We start from the raw sequence: 14,970 nt of genomic DNA, 5'->3' as shown, positions 1-14,970 counted from the left end.
CCTCGACAGCGCCTACTCCACTGAAATCCTGAACCTCATGCTCTGTACCCAGGCCTCTGCAGCAAAATATGCACTTTTTCTGTAGGCCAAGTTTGGATACTTTTCCTTTCTGTCTAAATTCCCAAATTGTCCATGAGCTCTGGACTTAAGCTCAATACAGGGGCGTAGCTATGTGTGGTGCTTCAATGCACCGGGGTCCACGAGGCCCCAGGAGCCCCTAGAGAAAAAGTTACAATAAATCAATAAAATAATTAAAGAAAATATTAGTGTGATGAGTTGCTCCTGTGTGAGCAACTAAATTGATATTCTGGAGTTATTCATTTGTTGTTTAAAGTTGGCATGCATATTTCGATAATGGGTGATTTGGCGTGATGGTTCAATCTTGCCGAGACATAATCAGAATAACCTGAATCAAAACAAAGGGTAAAAAAAACAAGAGCATCAGAGAGAAAGGATGACAAACCAGCAGAACAGGTTCACCACATCACATGGCCGCTGTGCCCATTGTGTCCATTGGCTATGTTTGTTTTTTGATCAGGCCATTAGTGCTGTTAGGGAAATATGGTTGTGTGTTCAGCTGAATAGATTATTGTGTTCTGTTTCTGATCGTGTTCTGTTTCTGATCGGGATGCAAATAGTCACTGTCTGTGGTTCTAATAATGATTGTGCGTGTGTCCTTTCCCTCTCTGCTCGGATTTTAATGTGCTGTGTGATGTAGGGATGCTAAGTCACTGTCCATGGTTTCGTCTTTGGGTCCTCGGCTGTCGGCCTAGGCCCTATGGGGAGCGGATACATGTTCATTGTGCGTTGGGGATGGATGGGAGCGAATGGCGGGGGCCCAGCGCAAGACTTGAACCGGGGCCCAGCTTAACTAAGCTAAGCCACTGGCTCAATATCACCTTGTACCATCAAAATCTCATCCTTCACTGCAGACTTGTTTGAGTGAAACAGTGCAAAATTTCTATAGCACTTAAATGTAGCAATTGGCTCAACAAAAGAAAAGTCCTGAACTGTTTGTCAAAGTATGGCAGATAATTTTCTTATTTTTTATTTATATGGAATGTCACACAATCTACCCGTACTACCTTTGCGATCTATCGACGATTGCGATCGACTCGTTGGGCAACCCTACCCTAGCTGATAGGAATGACAACATGGTTTGAAGTCAAGGTTTCTAACTTGTTGTCCTGAAATTGAAATTGTCCTGCGAGGGAGATGCAGTCGCTGCAGTTATTATGAGTAATTTCTGTGTGAAGTAAAGTTTATCGGACCTTTGGGCCCCCCTGGTGGCCTGGGGCCTCAAGCAGTTGGCTGCCTTGCTTGCTGTTCACAAGCTACGCGTGTCTGACTACCCTCCTGCCGAAAAATAAGTGAATTGGCATCAAATTTGCTGCAAACGTTTGACCCCTACTTCAATATTAGCCAAATATTTTTTGCAGTTTGCTGTATTCCATAACGGATATAAGATTCTTTAAGGTTATTCTCCATGTGTCCCCAATTTAAAAAAAAAAAAAAATGCAGCAGGCCACCAACAGGAATCCTAAACCTGCGTGGTTCAATGGAGGATTTTGTTTATTAGTTGACAGGATATGGAAATGTTATTAAGCTCTGCGATCCTATCCCTTAAGAACGTAGTTCATTCGGAGTTTCACTTATAGTTTAACATTTTTAAGTCCGCCTTGAGACTCTTCAACTGCCTAACCGTGTCATTACCGTGTCATCCACCAATCTTTATTTTTCCCTAAAAGTGTTGTTTGTTATAAGAGAGCAGAATCGGCCCCATAAATACATGTTTTCCAGATTATAATAAAAGTGTTGCACCGGATCATCACAAGATGGCGCCAAGGGGTTCTTTAATGGTAAGTTAGATAATGTTTATGTGCTTCTTTGGAACATCAGGACCGAATAATCAGAAACGATGCAAAGAAACAAGGAGAAAAAGGGGAGGAAACACCGCACAATACTATGAGGGAAGTGTCTTTTTAAACGGTGTCTTTTGTCTCCATGACTTCAAATCATAGGGTTCATGAGTCAAGTTAAGAGCGAACCTGGGACATTTCTCAGATAAAGTTTTTGTTCTGTCATCCCCAAACCCCACAAGTTCAATGACGAATGTTACTAAAGAGTTTAAACATGTGTGCTAAAGTTTTTGATCAACAATATCATTATTTTCAAGGGCTGTAATGCAGGATCAGAATGTTTTTTTTATTTTAAATCATTCATTTTTTTCTGATAAACGATCAATAATAATTCAGTTAAAAAAAAGTTGGATCTGGGGCTGCTTCGTACATCCCTCGTGCTGTTGATCATGGTGTGTGATTGACGTGAATTTAAGGATGCTCGATCGCTATCTGTATTTTGCTAAAAGTAACGCAAAAGTAAGTAGCCTAATATTGTGACTTTACTCATGTATTTAAGGTGGAAGTATTAAGTAATATGACATTTATTACACTTTGAAAGTAACTTGGCTAACACTGCCGATCATGTTTGCATAGCCTTGTTATAATCCAATATCCTCCTAGAGCTCTAATTGAACTGCTTGCGTAGCCGGACAATGGAGTATTATTCCACTTAGCTGTTTTCGTCACTTCCTGATTGAGACGCTGCGCACCAGCGTTGCATTTGACGAGTGTGCGCGTGTGTGTGCGTGTGTGTGTGTGTGTGTGTGTGTGTGTGAGTGTGTGTGCGTGTATATATGGTGTGTGCTGCATGAGTCACCCTGCAGGCCTCTGATTGGCTGGTAGTGCAGGGAGGAGGAGGGGACGGGTGGCTCCATTTACACATTAGAGAGCGAGAGAGAAAGAGAGAAAGAATCTCATTCATAAAGAGAAAAATTCATTCATGAAAGCTGCCCTGCCTCACAGAGAGCAAGAGATAGTGAGTTGGTGAGGAGTTTATTGGAGAGTCTATCAGAGAGGTGACGAGTAAGAGAGTTTGTAGATCATTGTGATGGAACTCCTCTCTGCGAGGAGTACACTGGACCAGGACAGCTTTTAGACCAAGCCGACTCTCACAACTACCAAACAGGTGAGTACCAAGTGTGTACAGTAATGCTTGAGTATGGGCATATTTTATGTTCATAGAAGGGGTTGTGGGACAGCAGACAAACTTCCCCTATGTTTTTCTCAGGTTTCTCAATGATGAACTGCCATTTCTAATCAGCACAAACGATATTTTCACACATGTGCAGCTGTTTGTTGTATGATTGCCTGCAAGGATCTGTAATATCCTTGGAGGGTCATCATGTCAGAGTACCATCATATGTACGACCAAACATCACTACACATCATGCACACACACTAACAAGGAGGTCATCCACCGCTGTCTGAGGTCTGACTCCCATGCTGTCTGCTGCTCTCTTCCCCAGGCATGCTGCAGCGCACCAAGTACAGCCGCCTTCGCAACGATTCCCTCAGCTCCCTGGACGACCGACTCCAGGACACCAAGGGAGACCCGCAGGCCCTGGCCGCACCGCTCGCCCCGCTACACGCCCAGGACGCCCATGCCCGGGCCCCCAACGGAGAGAGCAGCACCCTGAGGGGCTTCATCCCCCGCATGGCCGGCATCTCGCTGCTGGGTGGCCTGGGGGCGCTGACCCACAAAAGCGGGCACAGAAACATAGACAGACGTGCGGATGAGCGACCCGTCTCGGACGCGGACTGGACGTCGGGCCAAGCGTCCCGTTGCCACGCCGGAGGCACCAAGGGGCCCATCGCTCTGCAGGGGTGTCCCCTACACCCGCTGCAAGGTGGTTTGTGCCGTTTGAAGATAGTCCCCCCGGAAGAGGAGGGCCCTGAGAACAGCGTGGTCCATCATCATCATGTGGAGGTACATGAGCTCATACATATTCATCATGCTGTTGTTGTAGACATAATATCCACATCCCCTGGGGAAAACATGATCCTGAAGAACCTGGATAGGAAAGTTGCTTGATTTGCATTTTTGTTCTAAACAATTCCCTAATTATGCTATTACAAACTGCCTGACATTGTGTTTCAGGTATTAGTGATGAAGTGCTACTGTCATGTACTTTTGACCCTGTCAAAATCCAACATTAGTCACTTTCACATCTTATGCTTGCTCTACATGCACTAGGTATGCATGATTATGGTATGATAATGATAGTTGCGATTATTTGACCCGATATTTTAATTGCAATTATTCATCGCATTTAACAGATTATCGATTCAACTCATACTCTGTGGCTCCTACTGAATATTAAAATACAATAATAACAATAAAGCAATTGCTGAGATATAATGGTTTGTATTTTGATTCTAATGTTACTTGCAAACAAAATCTTAATTATCTATCCTTTAAAAATTGAACACATTAACACATTCCACCTTTAAAGCTAATGTAGTTGCAGCGGCCAAAATCAAGATTTCGATATGTATGCAATTAATTAGTTGGACACACAAGCACACATGCATGCACACACACACACACACACACACACACACACACACACACACACACACACACACACACACACACACACACACACAGACACACACACACACACACAATCAAAGGCACTGCTGGGCTCAGACTCCCCTCTTCCTCCCCTCCCCTCCAGGCAAAGCTACCTGTGTGGGCAGTAGTGACTCATCCTGGCTCTGTGCTCCTTTCTAGATCTGCTGTCAGAGAGAAAGAAACTGTCTGTGTGTGAGAGAGAGAGAGGGGAGAGAGGAAGGGAGAGAGAGAGCGAGAAGAGAGAGGGAGAGAGAGAGAGTTCAAAGTGTATGCATTCGTGCGTATGTGTTTGTGTGTGTGAGTGTGTACATGTATGTGTGGATGTGTATGTGTGTGTGTGTGTGTGTGTGTGTGTGTCTGTGTGTCTGTGCATGTCTGTTTGCGTGTATGCCTTCATGTCTGTGTGTGTGCACGTCCATCCGGTATCCGGTATCGGCAGAAACCCATGCTGCCCTGAACCGGAGGTGCGTCCACATGGCTGATCAGCAGAGAGGGCCTGCGAAAATATAACTATGCTCGAAACCGGATCACATTGACTCTCTGTCCTCCAAAACAAGCACACAGATATGCACACGGATATCCGTATTGATTTGACTACAGTTCACATTAGCACTGCTCCTCATCCTGCCTGCAGGCTATATGCAGTTCCTGCTATGCGGAAGCTCTCCAGTCAACTCCATTCAAATTGAACTCCACCGGAAAAAAAGTTATTCCATCTTGATACAGTCTGTGGCCCTACCCTTTTAACACAACACTGCCTGGGGCATGTGCAGTCAGCCTGTATTAAACATTTTGCCCATAGACAGACACACGCTGATGGGAGGTTTTTGCCTTGTTCTTGCTCTAAGTGTAAGAAGTGAAATGAAATGGTTGAGTGACTGAATGTTGTTTTGTTTAGTACATGGGTAGCCTGGAAGTAACGCAGTCCATGAGAACGCTGGACTTTGACACAAGAATGCAAATTACACGGTAAGACCAATACCTCAGCTTGTACTATACCTCACATAGCACGCTGCCCACGTCAACAATGACTATAAATGAGGGAAAACATCATTTATAGGATAGCCTCTATGGCGTGATGATGATGGTGATGATGATGAAGAGGATGATGAAGATGATGGACATGCATGGCTATGTCACAAATGTTAGCACATGGAAGATGTAAATAATAACACCCTAACAACACACATTTTTGGTTAAAGGAGGAACAAGGTCCGTATTTTCTCATCCTGGGCTTTTGCTTCCTGTGTTTTAGTGTTGACTAATTGCTCCTGGATTGCAACATCCCAGTCAAACACATCAGGCTTTGTTTATTGCAACATGGCTGATTGAACGGGCATGAAATCGAATTAGACTAATTTCCTTCTTATCTTCTCTGGAAGACCTAAAAAGGATAAAGGAGGAGATAGGGAGATGGCACATAGACAAATGTGGGACAGAAGGAGAGAGAGAAATAGAGACATTATATTATCAAATGATTGGCTGCTAAGCTTTTAGGATTTTTGAATGCTTCTGATAGTTTTTGCTATTTGCTATTGGCTAATTTGTGTGTGTGTGTGTGTGTGTGTGTGTGTGTGTGGTGTGTGTGTGTGTGTGTGTGTGTGTGTGTGTGTGTGTGTGTGTGTGTGTGTGTGTGTGTGTGTGTGTGTGTGTGTGTGTTCTTTACATTGTTTTAATGTGTGTGCATGTTTGAGCATGCGTGTGTTTGTGTGTGTATGTATGTGTGTGTGCACAGAGAGGCTATTAGTCGTCTATGTGAGGCATCGCCAGGTGTCAAGTCAGCTATAAGAAGTAAAAGGGTAAGACACAAGCACACACATGTACACACACACGCACACGTACACATACACACACGCACACGCGCACGCACACGCAAACACTCTTAATGAACAGTGATCTTGTGATTAGTCCCTGCCGAAGGCTGTGTCAGTGGTTCTGGGTCAGAGCAACCTGCAGTTCTCTGGAAGCAGTGTCATCCTCACCGTGTCCACAGAGAGCATGTCTCTCACCACAGTCTGCCCCCTACAGGTGAGGCACGGTACTGCAGCCCCTCATGTCCCGACATATTCCTACTCCACAATGTACTCCCCCACTTCCTTCATAGCATTCGATTGTCTCAACATGATCCCCTCAAGTCCTACAGTTCAGTGGGTTGTGTCTTTGTCGCCACGATTACGCACGAGTGATACAACCGCAAGAGCCGCATTTGTATGATGATGATTCTGATTCCAAAGTGGTATGGTGATCCTTTGAGCCATCCACGTAATTTGACAGAAGGGAAATAACCGGAGGAGCGTATAGGACGGTTATTGGAACAGATTTCCTGGGATACATCTGAAACACAAACAGGATCTGACATTGCCACGTAATACCTGAATCAATCATTTTTTGTATTTTAAATTTGACTAAAATGATCCTCATCAAAATTTGAGTGATGTAACCAGATTTGACTGGCACCACATTCCAGTCAAGAATTCAGATGTTAGTGCCTTTCACTTGTTTTCTATCCTCCCCTTTGATCCCTCAGACGGTAGCCCACCACTCCATACAGGCCATCTCTTTTGCTTCAGGAGGAGACCCGGTAGGTTAATTTCTCTATCCCCCGTTGTCTGACACACACACACACACACACACACACACACACACACACACACGCACACACGCACACAGTGAGTAACTTGATTTGGGTTAATTGCTGCCCGGTTGGCTGACATTATTGAAGAGCCGAGGTATTTCCAACTCGAACACACACACACACACACACACACACTGTACACATTGTAAGTCATTTCATTTGTCATTTATTTCTTCTTTTATTTGATTGTGATTTAAGGACTTGGCGGATTTCATTGCATACGTTGCCAAAGACCCTTCCAACCGGAGACGTGAGTTTTATGGCTCTCGATAATCATGTTCTCAACTTCCACAAATCCAATTTAATTTGTATAACTTTCTGAAAAATTTGTATCGCTTTCAGAAATGTATTGCACTTAAGTATTATAATTGTGTCAGCATTGGCCCCACATTCAAAAAGGACAATCTGGGTGAACTGTCTCTCTTGTCTCTTTATCTAGAAGCACGTATTTCGCTGTTAACAGCAAACACAGATTCAACCTGCAGTAGTAGAAAGTCAAACCAAAACTCAGCCAGCAGTAGTAGACAGCAAAGAAAACTGTCTATAAAGATTTCAAATCAACTCCATTAAGACTGGCCAAGGAATTGCAACATTTATTAAAATCCTCTTTGAAAGCTTTAAGTTTAAGTCAGGCGAAAACCGAGTGTCTTTTTCTGCATGAAAACAGATCAAATAAACCCTCCAGACATATTCTTTCGTTGATCAACCAGTATAGAGCCTCCGGCAAGAGACATCACACAGAGCATGATGTCTATTGCCGGAAGGGACTACAGGTAATATTAGTGGCCACTCATAGAGTCCTTGACTCGCATGGGCAGTGCGTCTTCCAGCAACACCGAGTCAAGCGAGATTTTAGCCACATTCCAGCGAAAAAATATCTGGGCTTATTTGATCGTTTTTAATGCAGAAAACGACCCTGAGTTAAATTTTCACGAGACTTACCCTTAATGTACTTGCGCTAATCAGTTTCTCTTCGGTATAATATCTCTGTAACAAATAAGGAAACAGGCAGTTACTCTGCCTCTTCAGTTTTCAGTTTCCGACCCAGGCACTGTGACCTCTCCCCCCCCCCCCCCCCCCCCCCAAAAGTTTTGCTATGAAATAGTAGAATTGCTGAATCAGAGATTATGTTGGCCTCATTTAACACTCTGCTCATTCAGTCACTCTCTCTCCCCCTCCAGTGTGCTACATAGTGAAGTGCCCCGCGGGTCGGGCCTGCAAGATCATCAGCAGCATTGATCAGGCCTTTCAGGCTCGATTCAGGCAGCTTCTCAGCCAGAATGCATTTATCTTACCCACAACGCAGAGGTAAATATTAGCTATTGCACCTTTACCTATGTGAATCCTTTTGTTTGGTTTGGCCAGACCTCCCCATGAATACCATCAATCCATCTATTTATTTAATATTATTACATTTGTGAAATGTTTGTTCACAGTGAGAATATATGAATGAATGTTGTGGTTAATATGTGAATTCAGGTGTTTGATCGAAATAATTGACAGGATACCAGAACGGTGCTTTAGAGACAACGAAATCACAGAGTTCAATGAACGTTCAGGGGAGTCAGACTACTACAATCAGATCCCAGGCAAGGTGCCCCCTTCTGGTGGAATACAGGACCTTCGTATCTCAAGAGAAGCTGATCAACAGGACGGTGTGATACAAGAGGTCAGAAATTAAGTTTTAGTTAGTATTATTATATCTAGCTGATTTTTGACACACACACACACACACACACACACACACACACACACACACACACCACACACACACACACACACACCACACACACACACACACACACACACACACACACACACACGTGCACGAAGACTCATTTTCTGCATGACTCAATTTCAGATGCAGGTCTGCTCCTCAAGGCCGATTTCATTGTATGAGAACTGCTGCATTGCACACGGCCCTGCAGCGCCGTCTACAGGTAAAGACCGGGAGACCAATTAATAAGACAACCCGAGTTGGGCTTTGTGGGCATATACTAATGTGATGAATTTGAATATTGTGGTAAAATAAATTCATTACAATAATTCAATTTAAAAAGTGAAACTCATATATTATATAGATTCATTTCACCCAAAGTGAAACATTTAAAGCCTTTATTTTTATTAATCTTGAGGATCATGACTTACAGCTCATGAAAACCCAAAATTCAGTATCTCAGAAAATGTACATAAGACCTGTAAAAAAAGATTTTAAGACGGAAATGTCAGCCTTCTGAAAGTATGTTCTTGTATATGTACTCAGTACTTGGTTGGGGCTCCTTTCGCATGAATTACTGCCTCCAATGCGGAGCGGCATGGAGTCGATCAGCCTTTGGCCCTGCTGAGGTGTTAGGCCCAGGTTGCTTGGATAGCGGCCTTCAGCTCGTCTGCATTGTTGGGTCTCGTGTTTCTCATCTTCCTCTCGACAACGCTCCATACCTTTTCTAGGGGGTTCAGATCAGGCGAGTTTGCTGGCCAATCAAGCACAGTAATCCTATTTTCATTAAACCAGGTATTGCTACTTTTGGCAGCTGGTTCAAGTCCTGCTGGAAAATGAAATCAGCATCTCCATAAAGCTATTAAGCAGAAGGAAGCCTCAATTCCTCTAAAATGTCCGTAGACAGCTGCGTAGACATAACACAGTAGACCAACACCAGAAGATACCATGGCTACCAAAATCATCACTGGCTGTGGAAGCTTCACACTGGACACAACTTGGAACAAGCAACCTCTCCATTCTTCCTCCAGACTATGGGACCTAAAAAAGAAACATATACGAACAAAGCCTTGAAATACTTCAATTGGACTGTAATGAATACGTATAATATGAGTTTCAATTTTAATGTAATTATTTTAATTGATTAACTTTTCCACAATATTCTAAATTATTGACTAATTTTCCCCCAGTTAATATGAGTGTTTGTGAGGCCAGCATGGAGCCTATGGAGCAGCCTGACATCGGACCTGAGTGGCGCCCGCTCTCCCAGGACCTAATAGAGGAGGAAGGGTGGTTTCATGGCAGGTGGATAACCGTAACACCACTCTCTAAAGCCCAACCTCTGTCCTCAATAACTGTCTCTTATTCACTAGTCAAATACTTTTCTTGCCAGGTATTCAAAGTGGAGAGCAAAGAGGGATTGCAATAACTTTTGTGGTCTTTCACCACATGGTTGGGCCCTTGCTGTGTTTATACTTTGGTTTGGTTACTCTACGATACCCATTGGCACAACGAGGCTACAGCTAAAGCTAATTCCAAAGTGAAGAAGAGTTTAACGCTGTAGCTTGACACGTTCAGAGAGATATGTTTAAAGATGTTCAAAGAAACAGATGTGTGGGTATGAGCTTATAAACCCAAGATGGCTGGTAAACACTTTACAATAAGGGTACATTAATTAACTATTAATTAACATTCCTTAATGCAGCTATAAACATTATTATATAGCACCTGCATAGAGGTTAGGGTTAATGGGTTAGGGTCAGGTTTGAACTCTAACCCTATTCAATTATGTATAAATGAAGCAACAACCTTAGTCAACATAAGCATCACTACCATAGTTAACATGACCATTAGAAAACATGAACGGCATTAGTAAATGATTACTAGACCATAAGTCAACTGTAATTAACTGTAGGTTAATGCTTATGACTGCGTTACCTAACCCCTTGTCTCGGGCGGTGTCTGGTTGCAGGCTTGGCCGTAAGCAGGCGGAGGCGCTGCTGTCCTGCAGTGGGGACTTCCTAGTCAGGGAGAGTTGCTCTGCCTCGGGCCAGTACGTCCTCAGCGGCATGGAGGGGCAAACCGTCAAGCACCTCCTTCTGGTCCACCCCAACGGACAGGTGTGTGTTTGTTTGTGTGCGTTAAGATAGTATTTGAGTGAACTCAGATGAGAGGGAGAGAGAAAGAGAGTGAGCGACAATCAATGTGTGTGCTTGTGCATCTATGTGGCTATGTGTATGCGCACCCATCCATCATGTTGTGTAGGTTCTTCTGACATTCACGTTATGTACTGCGTTGTGTGGTGGGTGTTCACTTCAGCAACAAAATGTGTGTGTGTGTGTGTGCTTGTTTTGTCAGGTGCGCACGTGCGATCAGGTGTTCCAGAGCGTGGGTCACCTGGTTCGTTTCCACATGGGGAGTCGAACACCCATCGTCTCTGGCTCCAGCGAGCTGAATCTAACTCAACCCATCCTGCACACATACTGACACACACCCCACACACATGCACACACCACGCGCACGTGCACATGCGCTCATCACACACCCACAAACACCAACCTGGTATTGATTTTATGTTAGATTCACTCACAGCAGTGGTTTTCAAAACTTTTGTTGTAAATAAAAAATAATGTATTGCATAGCTGTTATATATTTTAGGGAACACTATAGAGGTGTACAGGCTAACACTAACTGAACACTGTACATTGTAAATTAGTATACACTCAAAAGGCAGCAAGAAAATGACTTAGTGCATCTGATAACAGGCTTATTCAAGGACATATGAATACTGTTTAGTGTGACTTGGTTATTATTAATATTTAATCTCAGGTCAGACTTGAGCTGAATCCACGCTGTGCCTTTTCACCTGTTAAGAACCACGTGTCTGCAGAACAATCTTGTTTTCAATTCACAATCCAAAAATCTCTCTCTCTCTCTCTCTCTCTCTCTCTCTCTCTCTCTCTCTCTCTCTCTCTCTCTCTCTCTCTCTCTCTCTCTCTCTCTCTCTCTCTCCTCTCTCTCTCTCTCTCTCTCTCTCTCTCTCTCTCTCTCTCCCCCCGCCCGCCCTCCCTCCCTCGGTTTATGTATGCAGGGGTTCAAAGCACAATTGAATGTATGCCAAGGATTCACTTGATGGATCTTACCTGATATGTTTTTCTATCTTTAGTTGCATTAGTTTTGGATGGTTTTAACTGAAGTAATCATCTTTTGGCGTTTTTTTTTGTTTGGGATCACATGATGTTACCTGGCTCTTAACTACTTTTGTTAACTCTTACTATGTAAACAAACACTGCTTGATTCCTAATAAATGCCTCTCTTAATTGCATATTTTATTGCTTTCTTACTTTAATGTGAAAGACCCTTAATTCCTGTTTGGGATGCATAATACAACTTATCCTGACATAAATTTGATCCAAGTAGAAATGAGTCATCTTCTTTAGTCACAGGAAACACCTGCACTAAAAAAATACTTGAAAGGTACACTTTCCTGAAAAGCCATCTGCCCCAGAGGATTGTGAATAAGAGCACATATCACATATAATGTTGCACCCAATGTAATTTGAACACATCTGGAAAAAAAAAAAAACAGAGAATATGTATAAAGCTGGATTTGATAGTGTTGCATATTTTAAAACCAAATTGCAAACAAGAATGGCACACAGGACACTCAACTCACTCTGAGCACGTGACATGCCAGATATTACCGTCCCTGCAGAAGGCTGTGGTCCTATGGGATTCTGGGCCACAGCACACCTGATGTATTCTGGGAGCAGTGTCATCCAACCGTTTACACAGAAGAATGTCCGCATCACAGTCTGCCCCTACAGGTGAGGCATGGCCCTACAGCCCCGCATGTCCCAAAACAACATTATCAAAAATAAATTACTCATTCCTACCCCAAATCGTCGCTCCAACTGTTGTTCTGCAGAACCACTTCTGCCAGAACAATAACTTCGTTCTTCTAAAATTTAGAGAGAAGACTGAGGGCTTCCAATCACTTCTTTGGCATCACATGGTACACACATACATGGAGTCTGCCTCAGTTCAGGCGGGGCCCCCATCGTTGTCTCCAACGTGGTTCAGCCATTTCAATGTATAAACCCCCTTCATTAGGCCTGTCATGAGTGCTTAACTAGTATCAGGCCATCGCGAGATGTGTTGATTGATTACCACATGACTCACAGAAGCCTTCATATGGTCTTTAGTGAGCTCCGCTCTTTGAGAGCGTTTAAAGTGCGACTACGAGGAAATGGAACCGGGGGCGTGGTTTCGATCTCGCTGTGAGTACGAGCGCTGCGTCGCTGAGATCTGCCAAGGAAGCCATTAGACAATAGCAAGCAGAACCTGAGGGACAGGACTGTCCAAACACCAACACATGTTTGCTCATCTCATGTCGATATGCCTCTCACGCATACACATGCACACGCACTCCGCAAATACACACACGCACGCACACCACACAAACGCAACACGCACACACACACATTACAAAACAAACCATGTTCACACACGCCACACCCACACAGCGCACGCACGCACACACAACACGCACACATTCATCCATACGAAAAATGTTTTGTACACAATGAGTGTTGAGGTGGAGATCTCCAAGATCATACAAAATATATAAACCCTTGGCACCAATGCAAAATAGTTCAGGTAGCGTTGGCTTTATACCAGTGTCTTTATTGTGGTTGCAACAATTGCATCAACTAGGGCTCCAGGATCCTATCATGTGATTAATTATGGAATCTAATAAATAATCTTTTTATATTCAGAGTTTTACTGATCCTGTCATCCAGTCTCTCATTTTCGTCCGCTTATCCGGGGTCGGGTTCAGCCCTGTCATCCAATAAAACATATTACTTGACAGAGAATAACAAAATGTCACATAACACAATATCTCCATGCACACATCGGAGGCTTCACTTTGACCACCTGTAGATGAATACAACACAATTTCCTTTATTTTCTCACGGCCCTTTGGGTTAACCACAAGATGACGCTGTTTGTTTCAGTCGAAAGTATTTTTCCTTCTGCAAACGGTGCTATTGCTTAGGTCATTATGGATTATACCTTTAATGGGTTCTTTACTATTTCATTCTTTTTCCAATTGGCCCTTGACATTTTCTTGCGCGAGATACACGCTAAAACAGAACAACGTGGTGCCTCATGGGTTGGTAAAATAACGTGGCAGAAAACATAAATTAGGCACCTTTAACTGAAAGTGACGCAGAAAAACAGTTCAAGATGTACAGTTAAATGTAGTTGTCAAGATGTGAAATTCCTAAAGGTTGCAACAACACAACGTGGTGCCGTTGTAGACTTCATTTAATTATCTTTGATTTAGCTTGGATATGGTGGAGAAACCACGTACTAACACATCAACCAACGACCTAGGGTCAGTTATGAAGCCCTCCCTGAAGCCCAAGTCAGCAGCTGTCACTCACGAGGATGGTGGCCTGAAGTAAGAGATGACAAGCATGTATAAAATATGCTGCTGACTGCATGTGTGATGCTCAGGCCCTTGTTGACTCCTGCCTGGGTCACGATTAGAGGGTCGTCGAACACCACATTAATCACCGCTCTATGAGGAGAAACATGTCAATGGTTTCTTCAGGATGCATTACTAACATGATTGAAAAAAGGAGAAAAAGGAAGAGGGAGCAAACGTTTGGGAAGAACCAACTTATGGCAGGCGACCGGGACATGTTTCATGTCCGTACTCACATTGTAAAGCCGTTGCAGTATGGTCAGGAATGGTATCCGTCCGATCAAATCCTATAATGTTTGTCTCTTACAGTCTCACAGCTTTCTTATTCTTATATACATCACGCCAAATGTTAGTTAAACTCTTGTCAGAGTTGTCACTTTACCATTCACAAAACTTCTTTGAATGGCGAGAAGGTTATACAAAGATATCATAAACATGAATAAAACAATTAAATCATTCAGAAGCTTTTTATTCATTCTATTAGTTAATGAACACAGTCACAAATATGTAGGCTTGGTGTTGGGTAATTTCTATATATATATATATATATATATATAATATATATATAGGTATGGTTTCCAGATTAATATCATGTGGAAAACCATGCATAGAGATATTGTTCCAGATGGATTGTCTGTAGCAGTTACA

The 14,970-nt window shown here is 43.2% G+C and overlaps 1 protein-coding gene and 1 pseudogene across 1 annotated transcript; both read left to right on the top strand.

Moving 5' to 3' along the window:
- Positions 1-2,895: 2,895 nt before the first annotated feature.
- On the top strand, positions 2,896-11,315 carry LOC130403660 (SHC-transforming protein 1-like). The gene is made up of 13 exons (XM_056608077.1): positions 2,896-3,027; positions 3,368-3,828; positions 5,375-5,445; positions 6,212-6,275; positions 6,385-6,504; positions 7,004-7,057; positions 7,310-7,361; positions 8,293-8,419; positions 8,591-8,780; positions 8,973-9,051; positions 10,019-10,133; positions 10,801-10,948; positions 11,187-11,315. Exons 2-13 carry the CDS (start codon positions 3,370-3,372, stop codon positions 11,313-11,315), a joined length of 1,608 nt encoding a protein of 535 aa, XP_056464052.1. The 5' UTR covers positions 2,896-3,027; positions 3,368-3,369.
- Positions 11,316-12,518: 1,203 nt separating this feature from the next.
- The window catches only part of LOC130403659 (fibrillin-1-like), a 24,912-nt pseudogene continuing 22,460 nt past the window's right edge, over positions 12,519-14,970 (top strand).

Source organism: Gadus chalcogrammus, chromosome 14 (genome assembly GCF_026213295.1).
Source record: "Gadus chalcogrammus isolate NIFS_2021 chromosome 14, NIFS_Gcha_1.0, whole genome shotgun sequence".
NCBI lineage: Eukaryota > Metazoa > Chordata > Actinopteri > Gadiformes > Gadidae > Gadus > Gadus chalcogrammus.
This window is presented reverse-complemented; position numbering and strand designations above follow the sequence as displayed.